Consider the following 18,108-nt stretch of genomic DNA (forward strand, 5'->3'; position numbering starts at 1 on the left):
CTGACTAAGGGCGACGCCACCGGTGTCAGAGTAGAACGTGTTCTATAGAGTCTTTGTTTTGAAAATTTTATTGTAGTTTGGGTAAAAATGTACAGAGAAGATTAGCCTTCCATTCAACAATCTAGCCGCATTTTGTGTCTGGACAGCGGTGACCATGCACTCGATGTGAGAGTACTCTTCACCCGTTTGTCCTTCTTCCTGTCCCTTCCTGCCTCCAGAGCTTGGTTTGGGGGCACATGCTGCCCCAGCGCTGCCCTTTAGGTCTGTTAAGGTTGGTGGTTCTAGGAGTCTGTCCCTCCCTGGCATGATTGTTCACCCTCTAGGTGCACCTATTGGTCCACTGAAAGGTGATCCCTAGGGGTGAATTTGGCTCCAGGCTAGAAGGATGTCTAAGCACCCTGCTCTCAGGGGTTCCCCTAGTCTCTCTCAGGCCAGTCTCGTTTTTAAAATTATTTTGAATTTTGTTCTACATTCCCCCACCTCCGCTCCCTCTAGAACCTTCTATTGTGATGCCCAGGTTCCAAGAGTTTTCGATCGCTGAGGAGGTTTGTTTGTTTTTTTTTAAGAAGACAGACCTTTCTTTGGAGGCTACCTCGGTCTGGACGTGAACCACCAACCCTTTGATGAGTGACCTGGTATGCTGACCATTTGCCTCACTTGGGGTTGGTGCCATTTAGGAGGGGGATGAATGGCGAATGCAGAGCCCGAAAGGGGAAGTCAATCCCAGCCTTCCTCAGAGCACTGTGGTCTGAGGAGGAAGAGTTGCACCGGGATCGAAAACTAATTTTCATCTGAGCTTTCTGAGCGACCAGACAAACAACGGGCGGCACAGAGCTCACTGCTCACAGCTTTGTCTGGACGCACTTCCTCCTCGCAGTACATGCTGGGCCACAGCCTTGGCACAACGGCAATTGTGTTGCCAAGGGCATTGTTTGCACCCGTGGTTTTGCGGCAAACACCAAATGATGATGGCGATTTTTACACCAACCTTGAAAGCAGGAGCATAAACTATGAGTTAGTTCTAATATCCATGTTACACTCTCCTTTAATATGGTACCCCCTCTCCTCCGATTTTTAATTAGACAAAAGGCCACCGAGAACGCAGACTACATTTCCCAGCCTTCTGTGCGGCGGGTGTCTTTCCTGTGACACCCTGGTGTCTGGTGAAGGAGATTTAAGCGTTTGGTTCTGTTGAACATGGGGTTGCTGTGAGTCGGAGCAGCCTCGACAGCACCGCACAGCAACAACGGCTGTGATAAGAGAGAGCTGCACGTTTAGCAGCTGGAAACAACACAGTTGTTATCTTGCAGTTTCCAGAGGTCAAAGGTCTGGGTTGGCATGGCTGGTTTCTCTGTCTCTGTCCTGGGTTTCATGAAGTCAGAGTGAAGCTGCCAGCCGGCTGAACTCCGAGGCTCCCCTCTTGCGGCCTGGCTCACTCGGGGGTTGGCGGATCGAGCTCCTTGTGGGTGGAGAGGTAAGGCCTCTGCTTTTCTGTGGACTGTTTTATGCTTGTTAAGACCTGGACAGACACACACACACACACACACACACACACACACACACTCCTTGCCCATACACCCCAGACCCAGCTGCAGCTCCTTAAATGTTTCCTATGCTCAGAACTTCTCTCCAGCGTGTCCTTCTGCTGAATCTCTCTGACTCCACCTAAGCTCAGTCCCTCGCTTTCTGCGATTCTACTGAGCCCCACGGGTCATCTCTTAATTCTGTGGCCCCTAACCTCAGCTCTAGGAACCCTGGTGGCGAAGTGCTTATGCGTTGGGCTGCTCCCCTCAAGGTCAGCAGTTCCAAACCACCAGCTTCTCTGTGGGAGAAAGACCCCAGCTCTGGTGATGTGATGGGTTAGGAGTGGGGTTGGCCCACTAACCCTCAGGTTGGAAGTTCAAGCCTCTCTGAAGGATAAAGATGAGACTATCTGCTTTGTAAGGATTTACAGCTTCAGAAACCTACAGGGCAGCTCTACTCTGCCCTATAGGGTCACTATGAGTTTAAATCAATCATTGTCAGTGTTAACAAACAAACAAACTTCAGCTACAAGGAGCCATGGTGGCACTGTGGGTTAGGCATTGGGCTGCTGCTAATTGCTAAGGTCAGCGGTTCAAACCCACCAGCCTCTCCATGGGGAGAAAATGAGGTGGTCGCACTGGTGGAGATGGACCATTAGGGAAACCCCAGTGGTGGCCGTAGGAGTTGGAATCAAATGGTCTGCTGGCCTGAGCGATGTTGGCAGATGCTAGGCTGGCCTGGGGGGAATCTCAATCCAGCAGGTCAGTGCCCAGAAGCCAGCGGGGACAGTGTGTCCTGTGTCTGCCCCACAGGAATCACTGTGACACAAAGTGAAGTGTCCTTGGAAACATCGTCCTCTCTGCCCAGGCAGCTTCCCAACCTCACCTGCCACTCACGGGAAGTAATAACAAACTCCACTCGCCATGCTAATGTGTCCCCCGGGACAAGACAGAAACAGATCCCCCCAACTCATCACTGGCGCCCTTTTCCTAAAAGCCTCCTGGATGCCTAGGAAGCAGGTACATCCTGAGAGTACCAGGCGGCTCCAAAACCTTAGCAGAAAAATGGAACGAGATGATTATGGCATTTCCCCACCCACTCTCTGAAGCCCCCTGAGACACGGGATTTGCCCTGGGACCCACAAAAGGGGTGCAGCCCCGAGCAGGGTCTGTTGCTGTTGCCACTGGGGGACCATCCGATATGGCCACTGCCTGGGGAGGGCCTAGCTGCTCTCAGCTGTGGGAGGGGCAAAGGACATGTGTCCCGTGGATGTCACAGCTGTGGCCTCCCCAGGCCCCGCTGAGAGTGTGCTGTCCATGCGAACAGGGCATGAAAGGGGGCTCCCTCTGCTTCCCGAGGAGCCCCGGGCTGTGGTAAAGGACTCTTGCCCACCACATGCCCTCTTCACTTCCATCACTGTACCTGCCCCTGCTAATAATCAGGTGGGGTGCTCCCTCGTTTGGTGAGCAAGCAGGCTCAAAGCACTGAATCATCTGCCCCATCCAGAAGGGCAGGAGGCAGCGGACATGAAGCAGCAGCAGAGCCCTCCTCCGCCATAGTTGGCCGGCTCCTTCCTCTTCTTGGTGGGCCCAAGGCAGAAGGCAGCGGGCAGCAAGACGTGTGGTTTCTTCACAGTCTCCGGGTGCCCCTCTGGAAGGGTCCACCTTCCCCCCCAAAGTGGCAGGAGTCTGCCCTACTTCACATACTGTCCTTCAACATGAGAGAAAAACACTGTGTCTTTGTTGATTGTAACAAAGCCAACTTGTATATGAGCTTTTTCCCCCTTTTCAATTCCTAGAAACAACTTTGTATTTGTGTTGGGTTTCTGAGAGGTTCGAAAGCAGAAGTAGTCCCATGTATGCATGGCGAACGGGTTAGACATTGGGCTGCTAGCCTCAAGGTCAGTAGTTCTAAACGACCAGCCACTCCAAATGAGAAAGACTTGGCTTTCCACTCCCGTAAGGAGCTACAGTCTCAGAAACTCCCATAGGCAGTTCTATTCTGCCCTGTATGGGCTCTGTGAATCAGAATGGACTCAGTGGCCCTGAGTTTGGTGTGGTCACTATGCTGCTGTGTGTCTTGACTCATAGCCACCCCATGTGGCTTACACGATGGGCTAAGGTCAGCAGTTCAAACCCACCAGCCACTCCTCGGTAGAAGGAGGAGGTTGCCGGCTTCCACAAAGATTCGATAGCCTTGAAAATCTAAAGTCGGCGTCCAACCCTGTTCAATGGGTCGTTATGAGCTGGAATCAACTTGACAGCGGTAAATTTGGTTTTTATAGTTGTTTGGCTCTCTCGGGTTTCATTTAGGAGTCCTGGTGGTGGGGGGGTTACACGTTGGGCTACTAACTGAAAGGTCCCCAGTTCAAAACCACCAGCCACTCCTCAGGAGAAAGATGAGGCTTTCTACTCCCAGAGAGTTACGGTCTCGGAAGTGCACAGAGGCAGTTCGACCCTGTCTGTGGTGTGGCCGGAATTGACCGGATGGCAGGGAGTTTGGTTCTTTGGTTTTTGGAGGGTTTGTTTGAAGGCCACCATCTTTACAGGAGCAGATTTCCAGATCTTTCTCCACGGAGCAGCTGTTGGGTTCAAACCACCGAGCAGTGCTATGTTCTTTTGTGCACAGGGCTGCTATGGGTCAGAACGGACTGGACAGCACCCAACAATAACAACAACAACAATATTCTCCCTGCAACTGCTCGGCTGCTTCACGAAGATCACATAATGGAATTGACCACACCCGATTTAACAGAGTCTATTAGATCACAGTCATGGGAGGGAGAAGTCCAACCCACCCAAGCTGACGTAAAATCTAACGACCACCATTGTGACACGTGACATTCACAATGAAAACAGGTCAAAGTCCTCACAGTCCTACTTTCAGCTGCTGCCAAAGTTCCAGCCAACCCGTGTTCTTTTCTTCTAAACATAAGCCCCGTGAGACGTGTCTTCGAGTCAGTGACCTGCGTGGGTCGTTTTCAGCAGCAGCAATCTCGGCAGACACCTGGGAGGTGGCTGTGCTGAGGGACAGAGGGAACGCACCATCACGGAACAAACACAGCTTTTAAACTTTTATTTTAAAAATCATTTTATTGGGGGCTCTTATAACTCCGATAACATTCCACACATCGATTTCCTCAAGCACATTTCTATTTTTCGGGAATTGGGTGACGGGTCAGTGTTTTGTCTCGTCCCCTTCACTGCGGTCCTTTCCAGGGACACCCCCCCCCCCACTTACTGCACTAAGGATGGTGGGATTTCCCTACAAACTGTTTGAAGCCCCCTTCTGACGAGAGGGCCCCTGCTCCGTGAGTGCTCACTGGCCCACCGTCACCGTCACCATTTCCATCAACATGCAAAACAAAACCCAAAACCTACAGAGAGGGACTCCCATGAAGATCCAGACCACAGGGACTCCACCTGGGGGTGGACTGAGAACGAATTAGGGATGTAGACATAAAAGGCGTCTTTTCGTTATTTTGAAAACAACACTTGTTTTATTGTGAATTAGGTGGGGAGTTTACATTTCAGATCATCCAACCACCATCACCACCGCCCACACACACCACCTCTTAGTCTTCAAAGTTTTCCCCTTTAGTTCGTAAACGATTTTTCTCTTTAGATGTGTTTCCCGGTTCTAATAGTGTCCGGAATGTTTCTCTGTAGAAGCGGGGCTCCCCTTGGTAAGCATGATGTCCTCTGGTTTTGCCCACGGCTTGTTTTGCCTGGCGACGCACCGGTGGTGGTTGTTGCTGTTCCTTTAATTGATGCTTGATACCCCACTGTGCGAATGTCCCAGAGCTTGCTTAGCCTCCTCGGTGCTGGGGGTTTTGGTGGATGCCATCTTTTTGGTGTTGTGGAAATTGGTGCATTAAGCACAGGTGTGCATCTGTCTGTTGGAATTAAACAGCATATCAAATCTCCCAAGAATTTGCCTGTCCCTTCTGTCCCCCACCCCCTCTTCTCCCTTGGAGGGGTGGAGTTTCACCAATCAGAAAGGACAGGACAATGCGTAGAAAGTCTCTGAAGAAGTAGACTCGGGCCCTAGACCCGTGTTTTCCAGAGTGGGTGATACTGCTGAAACGGGGGCGTCCCAGGGGGCCTGCAAAAGCAAACCCCTCACTTCACCCCAGATTATCGGCTGTCCTTACAAACGTCCTTCAAATGAGAGGGAGTGGGGAGGGCTGAGTCAACCCCCCTCAGGGGTGGGGTAGGGAACAATGGGCAATAGGCAGAATAGATTTGGAGTAAAGCCAGAGCCCGTAGTGGGTGGGTTTCCGACAGGGAGGACCCCTGTGTGCGGACTGTACAGGAGCATGCCATGAATATCTCCCGAGGTGCTTCTGCACCAACCCGGCCCTCCAACTCTGCCATTAATAGTCTAGCTGACTTAGTGGCTGAGTCACCCCGGAACTTCACGGAGGTGGGTTGGTGAAGGGAGGGAGAAGAATGAGGAAAGGAGGGAGAGGAGAACGGAAGGAGAGAAGAAGCCAGTGGGCAGGTGGGCGGTGGAAGCTCAGGAGAGCGGGGCCAGTCTTGGCCGGTTCTCAGGCATCTAGCCTGGGGCACCAGTGTGCTTGGAAATGGAGGTGCGGTGGGCTTGGCTCCAGCTGGGAGGGCCTGGGAGTTGTGGTGCTGAGTGGAGGCGGGCCTGGGGGTGCTGGGTGAGCAGAGCCTACTCTCCCAGCTGAGCAGGTGAGCTGGGCGCAGGAAATGGCGTGGCCACCTCCAGTCAGCTCTCCCACCATGCCAGGGCCACTGGCCGGAGATCCTTCGGGGCTCACCGGGCTCTGGTAATTGTGCTTGAGGGGAGGGAGTCTGGCCAAGATGGCTGCCTTTGCAGCTTTGAAAAGACCTTTCCCCCAAAGGCCTGCCCCCCTCCCCTGGGGGCACTCCTTGCCCCGGCTCGGGGCAAGTGGGTTCTGTTTTCGAGCTCCCAGGATGCTTGGGCTGTGGTGTGGGTGAGGGGGACCATGCCTAGTGAGAGGCCTGGCCTAGATGACCCTGCCAGAGGCTTTGGACCGAGGTCGGCCCGGAGGGAGCTTCTTCCTCTTCTCAATTCGGAGTCCATGTGGTCAGCGGGGTTTCCAATCTGTGGGTCCCTCTGCCAGGCCAGCTCTGAACACCCCCACCATGTGAGCTGGCCCCTCCAATGCCCCCAAACTTCTCTCGAATCCCCCATTACCATACACTTAATACCTGAAGACCCAGAGTCCCAGACGGGCGGGCGAGTGCTGGAATTTAAGCCCCAGAAGGCTGATGCTCGGAGGTCTCCAACAAGGTGCAAGTCTCCACGGGTGCCCAGTGGCCCTTTCTGACTGTGGTAGCCCTAAAAGAGTGGAGCCCCCCACTTGCCCTCAGCCGCCAGGGGCTGGGAGCCGCCTCTCACCAGCCCTGGGAGCCGGACAGAGAAGTCGCAGCTCTCGGCGGTGGCGGCGGCGGTGGCGAGCGCGCTCGACTTTGCAGATCGGCGTCTTGGAGAAGGGGCATGTGGTTCCTCAAACCTTCCTGGCTTCTGGGGACTCCAACACTGGAGTTTCAGGACCAGTGTCCAGCCCTCCAGTGGCTAGGTGACTAACTCTCTGGCAACCCCCCCACCCCACCCCACCCTGCCCCTCCGCATCAGCCTCTGTTGTATTCTCTGGGCACTCTGTCCCCAGTGGCCACGGTGGCTGGCGGCTTGGAGGTATTTTCTGGGAAGGTTAGCAAACCTACCGTCCCTTCAGTGCAGACCAGTGGTTGTAGGAGGAGGCTTAGAAAAGTTCCTGGGGGGAAAATCTCATTTTCTTTTTCATTCAGTTTTTCCTCCAAGTTTTTCAAGGTCTCTCATAGGAACAGGAGCGGAGCCACCAGCAGCAGCTGATGCAGCCACCTCCCAGCCCTTCGGGGACAATTCTACAGGGTCGCCCAAACCAAGAGGTCCTCTTTGCGGCTGCACATTTATGGTATTTGTGGTTGGGGATGGGACCCAGCAAGGGCTGTGCAGTGTTTTTATGCTGTTGTATTGGGGGAGGGGGGTAACTATGAACTAGAACCTCACAACAGACATCATTGTGGATGATTTCCTAGAGATGGATTAAGCCACTTAACATGTATTATTATTATTATTATTATTAATTTTTGGTCTTAGCATTTATAGCCACTCTCTGGGATGGTATTCATGCTCACTTGATGGGTGAGGAAATCAGGTACATTTTTATCAGGACCAGGCACCAATATTTGAGGGACCCAGCACTCAAAGCCAGATCTGATAGACCCCAGAGCCCAGGAGACTGTGAAGAGGCAGCAGGGGCAGACAGGGAACCACTTTCCTGTGAATTCTCTCATTGATAAGAAACAAAAACTCATGAAAATCAAAAAATTTAAAATACCTAGTCTTCTGTTCATTGAAGTTGAATGGAGAGTGCTGTCTTTGTGGACTATGTCCCCGCTGAGGCTATGGCCCTGGGTCCCGGGACCCATTCCCTCAAGGTGCTTGGTCATATCTAAGAAGTGTTAGTAAGTTTGCCCTCTCTGTACGCTTCACTCCTGGATGGATCTATTTGTAGCAAAAGTCTGTATCAACACCCTTTATCCAACGTATGTATATTCATAGGCACACCCCCATCCCACATGTAATTTTCATGCCTGCATGTGATTTTCATGGATCTAATAATACTCTCTTCTGATCCATGGACACTTTTCCTCAGGAGGACCCGAGACCAAATTTCCCTGGACAACGAAAGGAAGGAACACTTTGTCTATCTCTGTACAAAAGAAAGTAAATGCAGAAGAGAGCCACGGGAGCAAGTCAAAGAGCCATGATGGCAGACGAGCTTATGTGTTGGGCTGCAAACCACAAGGCCTGCAGGTGCCTCAAACCCACCAGCCCCATAAACATTTAGTCAGCTTCCATACGGATTTAGTCTGGGAAACCCTAAGGGGCAGGCAGTTGGACACTGTCCTGTAGGGTGGTGATGAGTCAGGGTCAACAGGACAGCTGTGGGTTTGGTTTGGGGAGCGGGGAGTCCACAGCCCGGAAAGCGCTCCGAGGGTGCCGGGCTAGCGCACTACCCGGGAAGCTGGGGGCACCAGGAAGAAGTCTGAGCGGCTCCCGAGATTTAATCCTATGTTCTTAACCCAAGACACTGTGTTTTGAGGGTGAAAATCCATCGACAGGAAGAGATACTAACTTCAGAAGTGAAGGAACACAGCCTACCTGGAGACAGGACTGGCAGAGGAAAGAGTAAGCCAGTCCACAGGTTCCAGGTGTAAGAGCTGCCACGGTCCATTGGCGGCTCTCAGCTTGGTGCCCCCCCTCCCTTCAGGACTAGCTTGAGGTCACTAAGAAGTGTGAACACTTCCTGGTGATAGAGAACCAGAGACTCTAGAGATGTGACCTTTCAATTTAAAGAAAAGAAAAATAAAAGAAAGAAAACCCCACCGTATCCCTACCCTGCACGCAGTGTTTCTTAAAACCCTCTGTGCCACCGGCAGCACCGACGGATGTAGAAAAGTCAGTTCTTTAATAAAAAAGAAAAAAAAAGAAAAGGAATTTCCAAGCAGCTGGGAATTTGAAACAAAACCAGTGGGATCCACTTCCATTTCTTTCCACATCATGGTGTTTATTAAGCGTTTTCCACACAACACCCTAACACAAACAAGGCTGAGGAACGGCCAGACTCGGTCCTAGAGAGCTGCTAAGAAACGTTTCAAGTTTTTAAATAATACCAAGCTGGTTTCCACACTCTCCCAACCATGACCAACTACAGAGCCTTTCCTCAAACTTTCTAAACTTCATCTAAATTCCTAAAACTATCTAAAGACGTTCGGAACAGATTGGCTGGGTGAATGTTCGTTCCCAGGTATGCTCTGCTGTTCTACCCGCCTGCCAGAGACCAGGAACAAAAAGCACGCGGAACTGAAGGCACCAAATATCTCCCGGCTTCAGGGGGTCTGCAGAGCGCCCCCTGTCCAATGGAGGCCCCTGGGGACCCAGCCAACTCTAGCCTGGAACCTTCTCATCCTGCACGGGCTGGAGTGTGTTTTAAACAGAGGCCGAGGAGGAGAGAAGAAGGACCAGGGGCTGGGGGGACCAGAGGGGAGGGGAAGGAGAAATTATTATCCCCTGGGGCAGAGTTTTTTACCAGCTCTTTGAAACCAGTTGCCTCTTTCAGTTCCCTTCCAAAGCTAAAGGAGCCCTGCATGAAGATGCACCTTTCCGGGGCAGCTTGGCCCAGCTCCCCTCTGCTGCTCTGGATGGAGGTTCTGACTTGCCCCGTTTGCATCGTGGTTTGGGGGAAGTGGTCTTCTCTCAATGGCTTCCAGCTGTGGGTTGGGGTCGCAGGGTGCTGGGGCAGGGGGGCAGCGAACTCAGCAGGAGCAAATCCGGACAAGTCCACAACCTCACCAGCAAAGGCCTGTGGGTCTTTTCAAAAAACGCTTCTCCAGCCCGCCAGCGGGCCAGCGCGCACCTGGGAGCGCTCTTCCCTCCCCTCTGAGCTGCGTCCTACAGCTCCTTCCCCCACGGAGTGGCCAGCGTGGGTCGTCCATAGGCGGGGCGGGTCGTGGCCCCAGCCCGTCTGGCCACTGGACAAGGGCTCCCCGACGCCTCTCACCGGGCCTCCTGCGGCCGCCGCGCCACGCTGGAGGGCTGGGGCGATGCGCTGAGGCCAGGCGGCAGGCGGCCCTCCGGGGAGCCGGCGGGGACCGCGAGTGGCGCCGCAGCCCCGGGGGGCGGCGGTGGAGGCAGCGCCAGTAGCTCCTCGCCCGAGGTCACCGCGCAGTCCTGCTCGGGCTCTGCGCCCCCGCCGCCGGTCCCCGCCGCCGGCCCGCCGCGCTTCTTGTCCTCCTCCTTTTTCCACTTCATGCGGCGGTTCTGGAACCAGATTTTGATGTGTCTCTCGGTCAAGTTCAGCATGACAGCCAGCTCCACCCGGCGCGGCCGCGAGATGTACTTGTTGAATAGGAACTCCTTCTCCAGCTCCAGCAGCTGCGCGCGCGTGTAGGCCGTCCGTGTCCGCTTGTTCTCCTCCGGCTCCGCCGCGTAGGCGCCGCCTGCGGGCGACACAGCGCGTGAGAGTGGCTCCCGAGTCCCGGTCCATCGGCCTCACCCTGCCCGGTACGCCTGTCCAACCCACTCAGCACCCGGCCCCAAGGCGCTGGGGCGCATGGGCCTCCGTGCCAACCAGCCCCACCGGGGCCACAGCCAGGCCCGAGGCCCCGCAAGCAAGAGCGCTTTGCCGGGTGGACAACGTGACCGACCATTTCCGGGGGCCAGCCACTGCCTCTCAGCGAGTGGCTTTTGAATGAGTCCACTTAACCTTGGCCTGGGTGCTGATGGAAAGGTACACACGAACTTCTGGAATTATATTACCAAAACAACAACAACACAAACCCTTTCATTGCCTGCTTGGTGGTTCAAACCCACCAGTTGCTCTGCTGAGAAAGAGGTGGCTATCCTGTGCCTGTAAAGATTGAACGCCTTGGAAACCCTGAGGGTCAGAAAGGGCTCGGTCCATGAAGTGTGCTCTGTGGTGGGCTGTTTTTGGTCTAGGAATTACCCAGCCCCATGCCCACTCCAAGCATGGGGCATGACCCGGTGGCTCGGTAAAACTACCCCCAGCGTGTTTTCTAGACTCTGACCCTGTTGGAAGCTGATCCGGAGCTGCAGAGAGAATGGGTGTAGTCAAACAGCCAACTTTTCGTTAGCTGGGTGCCGAACCATTGAGTGGCCCAGACTGCTTTATAAAGGCAGCACATGCCCTTTAGACCAGACTTAAAAAACAACAGCAAACCAAACCAAACAAAAAAAACCCCAAGCAACTTTTCTGATAACATCTGCATGAAGAACGCATTTTGCATCACGACCCGGTTCCTGCGGACATAACAAAAATGCCAGTCCTGTACGTCCAGCCAGCCTCCCCCAAGCATAATGCCAGTGCTCCTCTGATGTCGGCTACTTCCTTAAGAAAGCAACAACAAAGACAACATGCCAGGTTCACTTGTAAGGCACACTTGGGTGCAGGCTGCAGTGTGAATGCCTCACTTAGACAAGCTGTGACCATTATATCTAACGTCGGCTCTCTCCATTGTTTAGTTTTGGAATCACCTCCATTCTGAGAGTCGCCTCTCTCCATTGTTTAGTTTTGGAATCACCTCCATTCTGAGAATCCGTAAAGTACATTGTCAACCACTCTCTTTTAACCTTGGTCTGTTCCCGAGGAAAGGAAAGGTCTAATTTCCCGGAATCTGGAGGCAGAGACCAAGAAGGAGAGGGAGCCTTAGGGCAGCCAGCCACAGAGCGAAGAGCCGCAGAGGTGGTGAGAAAACGTGTTGCTGGGGCGGAGGGTGCCTCTGCGGGTCTGGGATCAAAGCCTGTGCTCAGAGGAAGCCCATAGGAGACTGGTGCCCCAGGCTTAGGGATCTGCTTAGCAGCACTGCACTCCCCTACCTTTTCCGTTCTGTATACCCGGGCTTTAGCCGCTAGGGATGCTGGCCAGCAAGTTCCACTTACCCCCCACCCCCCACCCCAGAGGCCGAAGCTGGGACACACTTTTAGGGGGCTGCTGTCAATCCCAGAGAAGCCACACCCCTGCCCTATTGGAAGGCAATGTGGGTAGGTGGGCTGGGCAGGGGCAATAATCTTCCAGACTTTCTCAGCCTAAGGGGAGGGCAAGGGCTCAGTCAGGCCTTCTGGGCTGAAAGAGAAATGCATGTGCCTTCAGGGACACTTTCAATGGTCCTCCACAGTCCTTACCGAACCACATACACGCTCTCAGGCCTCCCTTGCTGGGCTAAGGGTCTAGTGACTGCTAAGGACACAGAGGCTGCACAGGGCCCACTACCCCACTGATTGGGAGCCAGGATGGAGGAAGAGGGCTGGGAAGACAGGCACAAAAGGCCGAGACTGACTCTTAGCTGGGCTGCAGGCTAGGGTGGGGGGTGTTGTGGATGGAGACTGCTGGCAAAGGGGGAGGTTTGAAGCACCCTATTGGTATTAGCAGTGGATGAATAATACATTTCCTGTCTGGGACACTTAGGTTGCTTTTTCTGGGGCCTGGGACTTAAACTCACTGCAAGGTTCCCATAAGTGCACTCTTAGGGCAGAGGATGGAGGGGGAGTCAGAGGGCCACAGCCAAGAGGTCCCCAACCTCCCCAGCCTGGAGCCACCCTGCCAGCGTCCTAGGTCCCCTAGGAGGGAAGTTACCCACTCAAGAGGCCTCTTCCAGGGCCTGCCTTCTGCGCCCTAGGCCAGGGGAGAAAACTGCCTGCCCCGCAGAGAGCCTTGCAGTCCCCCCGCTTGGGATAGGGACTCGAACACAGCTGATGGGACGCCTTCCCAGGCATCCAAGGCCCGCGCCTGCCGTAAAAAACTCAGTCCCGGAAGAGGCACGGCGGGCGGGCGAAGCCCGGGCTTGGGTTGAGCTCCGGGGCCAGGGCACCCCTCCAGCGGCTTTCGAGGGCCCGGGTGGGAAGGAGCTCGAACTCCACTGTTTGCAATGCAGGCGGAACCAGAAGCAGCGGCGGCGGCGGCGCGGAAGCGATAACATTGTGTGGCCGCCGCAGCAGCACAGTCCGCGCCGGCACCGGTCGGCGGCTGCAGCGGGGAAGACGGTCCTGCGCGGGGATCTGGGCGGAGGTACGAGGAGGAGCCCCCGGCCGCCGCTCGCCGAGTACCCCGCTTCCGAGGTCACGGGGCTGGGCCAAAGCTCGCCTGCTCCTCGGCGGAGCGCAGGCCGGCCCGGGGCTTTGTCTGGACCCCGGCCTTAAGCCAGGCCTCCCGGAGGCCCCACCAGGCCGGGTTTGGCTCACCGGGCGGCCCCGAAACGGCCTGCCAGCCTGCCAGCAGCAGCGACCCTCAGGCCCTCGCTAGGTCCCAGGCGCCAGCGAGATCTGCTCTCACAAAGCCCCTCTGGAGAGCCCGGGGTTGGGGGTATCTCGATTTGAGGAGGGTCCAGCAGTTGGCGCCAGGAGCGAGGAAGCCTTCCGGGGTGGAGAGGGACCTGGTGATCATGCTGGGAAGGAGGAGCGTTGGACGGACAGACGTCCCCACAGGGTCCAGAGACGCCCGCGAGGGAGGCCAGTCTCCTCCGCCGCCGCGTCCTGGCCCCGCACAGGCGCAGGTCGGAGATGGGGAAGCGGAGCGGGCCCCCGGGATCGCCCGCAGGTGGGTGCGCCTAAAGGGTGAGGGACGGCCTTACCTGCCCACTGGCCTTTCCACGCGTGCGCCTTGGTGGTCTTCATCCACGGGAAGGGCAGCTGGCTGCGGCCCGGCTCCTCTTCGAAGGGCACGGCGGGCGGCGGGGCGAGCGCCATCGGCGCGGGGAGGTGGTGCAGCAGCGCAGTGGCCGGCGAGTCGGCCAGCGGGGGCACCTCGAACGGGGAGATGTCCGGGGGACTGCCCTGCTCCAGCGCGCCCAGGGCGCCGGCGAAGGGCGGCGGCGGGGGTTGGCGGCCCATGTACAGGCAGGCGGGCGGGCTGGCGCGGCACTCGGGCACCGGGCCGCGCTGGAAGGCGCACGGGTCCTTGTAGAGCGACGGGGCCGCGTAGTAGGGCTCCTCGCCGTTCATGGCCGCGGCGGGCTGGGGACCAGGCAGCTGGAGCCGGGGACTCGGCGCGGAGCTCCCGTTCCCGCCGCCACACTGCTGGCTTTGACAGCTCGGCTAGGCGTTCAGTGGGGATCCCCAGGTCCGGCCGGCGCGCCATAGGCTACGCCGCGCCCCACGTGGCATCGCCCGGGGCCACAATTGGCCGGCCGATGGCCTTAAGAAGCGACGCCCAGGGACCTGTGAGCACCTGCATTTGTTCCCACTTCCTCCCGCAGCCGCCCGTGCGCGCAATTGTGGAGCGCTCTCGAGACTGTTGGTTAGCTAGTCAAGAATGGGGACAGATTTCCACCGGGCTGCAGGGGACTCTGTGTTCTGGTCGTTAGGTGCTACCAAGTGGGTTCCAACTCCTAGCCGACCCACAGTGAGAGAGTAGAACGGCTCCCTTTGGCTTTCCTAGGCTCTAGTGTTTAGGGCAGCGCATCGCCAGGCCTTTTCTCCTGGGGAACCGGGTCCAACCATTCAGCTTTTATTTAACAGCTGGGCAATTAGTCGTTGAGCCTCCAGGGTTGCTCGATATGGCCATTGGCTCATTAACATTAATTAATAAATATACAAATGTTGAGGTAGCTAACTGAAAGCTTAAAAAAACTGTTGGGGACATTTAAAAAGCAATTTTACTGGGGGCTCATACAACTTACCACAATCCATCCATCCATCCATTGTGTCAAGCACATTTGTACATTTGTTGGCATCATCATTCTCAAAACATTTGCTTTCTACTTGAGCCCTTGGTATCAGCTCCTCCTTTTTCCCCTTCCTCCCTGCTCCCCTAGGGAGGGACCTTTTTTTTTTTTTTAAAGCACCCCCAATATAGCACTGCTCTAAAGGAATCGCCTGGATGGCTGTGGGCTTGGGTTTGAGGTCTCTAAGTTGGAAGCCATTGGCTCTTATTTTATTTATTGCAGCTTGCTAACAACCATCAACTATCCACATGAGAGCCCGGAGAATAAGTCCAGGAGACCAAATCTGGCCTTGCACCCTTCGGGAGCTTCCCGAGAGGAAAGGGGGAAGCTTCAGTTGTATTCAGAGCGACTGACTGACCTCCTGGATTTCATCCCAAAGACATTCGGTTCATTTTGCTTTTAAGAGATTGGGGCTCAACTCGACCTGGCTGCTTTTCCCAAGGTGTAAAGAGGAGAGAGTAGCGCAGGGGTGGGTCTTGTGCCCAGAAGCGGAAGAGGCCTGTGGTTGGCTTAGCATGTCCCGTGGCAGCCCCCCCCACCCCAGATCTCAGGGGAGGGAGAGAACCCCTCCACCATGGGCCTGACATAAGGCAGGCAGAAAGAGGGGGGTGTTTAGCAATGATGTTTATTGCTGCATCACATGCGAACAACTTCCTGCCTGCCCCAGCTTCAATCCTTTTGGTAACTACCTGGGAGTCCCTGTCACTTATCTGAACTAGCTGGCACAGAAGCCACCCGTGATAGGTGATAGTGGCACTCAACCCACCCGTGGGCCGGGACAGGACCAACTCCGCCTTACCATCTCGCTCTGGCAACCCTGCCAGCCTTCAACCCGGCCCAGGCGAAATGTGGGCATTTCCCCACCCCCCTGCACTGCCCTACGCGGTTTGGAAAACTCTCCATCTTTGTGGAAGGGGGAGTGTGGACGCCCAGGAACCAAGGAGGAGACCATCCCTGAGTGTCCTGCTAGCAGTGTGACCCGCCCCAAAGTCATGCGCCAACCCTCAGGCCTGGATGCGGTGGGGTTTCATGCATTTTCTCAGACTGGAAATGCCTGAGCTGTCCACAGCCCGGCTTGAGACGCCTTTCCGACAGACTTTCCATTTCACGAACCCCAAACCAACAACAACAGGTGAGAATGTGGTCTGATCTTATTCCTTCTCTCAGTGGGATGTCGCGGTCCCTGCGGATCTGTGTGTTCACTTTTCAAGGTGTGCTCAGGGCTCACAGAACGTAGGTCGCAGGGGGTTGGAAAAGCGCGTTCCGGGGTCCCCTAGCTTGGAGTTACCCCAGACTCCTCTCAGAAGGGATAGTGGAGGGAAGCCCCCAGTGGGTGGAGGTTTGGGGTGCTTTCTTCCAGGAAAGGGACCACCTGTTGCCCTAGGGACTTGGGGGAAGGAAAGGCCTGGAGAGCCGGACACCTAATCTTCGGGAGTCAATGAGCCTATTGTTGGCTGAGGCCCGGGACCCGCCGCTATCGTCTGGCCGCGAGTGGCCACATCGATCCGGAGGAGGGCGGCCCAGCCGAGGCGTGTTGACCCTCAGTGGTTATCGGCTGGGTAGCTGTGGGTTGACTTGACTACAAGGTTATGAACAGACCCCCTCCTTCCCCTGCCCCCGCGGGGTAACTCCGGACTGGGTGCATCACCTCCCACCCCGCCGCCCTCCCCAGCGGCTCCCACCTCTCCAGCCACCCCTGACCCAGTGGGTTTACTCAGCAGTTCTCCTCTAATTGCCCATTTCTGTAAATTGGTCTCCATTTCAACGCTTCATTTGCTCCCATTTAATATTTTTGCTCGGCTCTGCAGAAGGAACAGGGGCCACTCAGCAGAAAGCAAGGCTGCCTACCTCGATTTCTGCGCCGCCCCCCCCCCCCCAGCCCTAAATCAGGCAGAGTGGGGACCAGCAAACAGCACAGATGGAGAGACAGAAGGCATTGCGAAGGTGCTTCCGATTTCACAAGGAGAGCTTGTCTGCTAACCTTAATAAGAGGAGGCCCGGACGTAGTCCAACCGGCATTTGTTATTATTATTATTCTGCGGTTGGAAAGGGCTGTTAGAACTCTTGGATCGCTAATGATGGCTTATTTCCCTGGATGATAGATGGCACGTCACAATATTCCACGGACAAGAAGCGGGGAGGAGGAAGGGTGTCATTGGGCTCCTGCCGAGGAAGGATGGTGGGAACTTGGTCTCGCTTATTTAGCACGTTCTCAGGAGAGGGCAGTCCCTGCGGGAAGACACTGCGCTCTTTCAAGCGGAGGGTCTGAGTAAAAGAAGACCCTGCTTGAGATGGATTGGTTCAGGGGAGGCAACTCAGACTGGGAGGAGGACGCGGGCCCGGGTAGAACTTCTTTCTGTCCTATTTGCATGCAGTTCGAGTCTGAGCACTTAGTACACAAGCCTCTGTAAGATACAATCGCACCCCACAGACACCCCCCCTCCCCACACACACAGCCAGCGTGTGGCTCCTAGTTTTGCTGGGACCCAGCAGCACCCCCACCCCATACCCTCCATCTCATAAAAGGAGCCAAGTCCATTAAAGGTGAAATGCATTTCCGCTCCGCAGCTCCGCTGAGCCTGCGGGGGAGGGCCCCCTCCACGCCCCCTCGCCTTCACCGCCCCCACAGTGATCCCCTGCCATTAGGCCAGAGCCTTCCTGAGCCATTTAACAGCGGCTCTTATGGATAAATAAACAAAAAAGGCTGTAAACCAATTACAGTGTGGACAGTGAAAAAGCCGTTTATTAGCAGGACGCACTGGTGACTTCGCTGAAGCAGAGGCCCTCGCCTGCCCTGTCCCCTCTCCCCTGGAGCGCAGCGCTGCCCCTGGATAACCCAGGTTACCTAGGGTCGCTGAGTGGTCCGGTCCTTCCTCGGTTCTGCCTCGCGACAAGGGGGGGGGGCTGGGTTTGACGTGGAGAAGAAATCTCAAACCAGTTTTCCATTAGAAACGAAACAACGCCCCCAAACCCACGCCAGAAACTCACGGAACTCCAAGAGTGTGTTCATAATCCACCCGCGTGCAGTTACCGCCGCCGGAGCCCCAGATTTACACCATTCGCTCACGTTCCAAATGAAAAGGACCAGGTGGACTGAGAGCAGCCGCCTGTACGAACCGAGGCTGCAGGCCGCGCGAGCCAGGAAGCTACCGCCCTCCCCGGTGTCTTAAGAACGTTTGAGATTTCCATTTCCTCACCCCGGCAGGACCACTCCTCCCTCCACCCAGCTTGGAGAGGGGCCAAGGGAAACCGAAGTCCTTCTATGGAAGGGAGAGGAAAAAGGCGGATCAGAGATTTTTCCATCGAA

General features: G+C 55.6%; 1 protein-coding gene across 1 annotated transcript; it reads right to left on the reverse strand.

Moving 5' to 3' along the window:
- Positions 1–10,119: 10,119 nt before the first annotated feature.
- Positions 10,120–14,079, reverse strand: PDX1 (pancreatic and duodenal homeobox 1). The gene is made up of 2 exons (XM_004715146.1): positions 13,710–14,079; positions 10,120–10,562 (listed from the first exon to the last, which is right to left on the reverse strand). The coding sequence occupies exons 1-2, from the start codon at positions 14,077–14,079 to the stop codon at positions 10,120–10,122; spliced, it is 813 nt and encodes a 270-aa protein (XP_004715203.1).
- Between the last annotated feature and the right edge of the window lie 4,029 nt (positions 14,080–18,108).

The sequence above is a fragment of the Echinops telfairi genome, unplaced genomic scaffold (genome assembly GCF_000313985.2).
Source record: "Echinops telfairi isolate 266 unplaced genomic scaffold, ASM31398v2 ScPeMD7_2565;HRSCAF=3150, whole genome shotgun sequence".
Taxonomy (NCBI): Eukaryota; Metazoa; Chordata; class Mammalia; order Afrosoricida; family Tenrecidae; genus Echinops; species Echinops telfairi.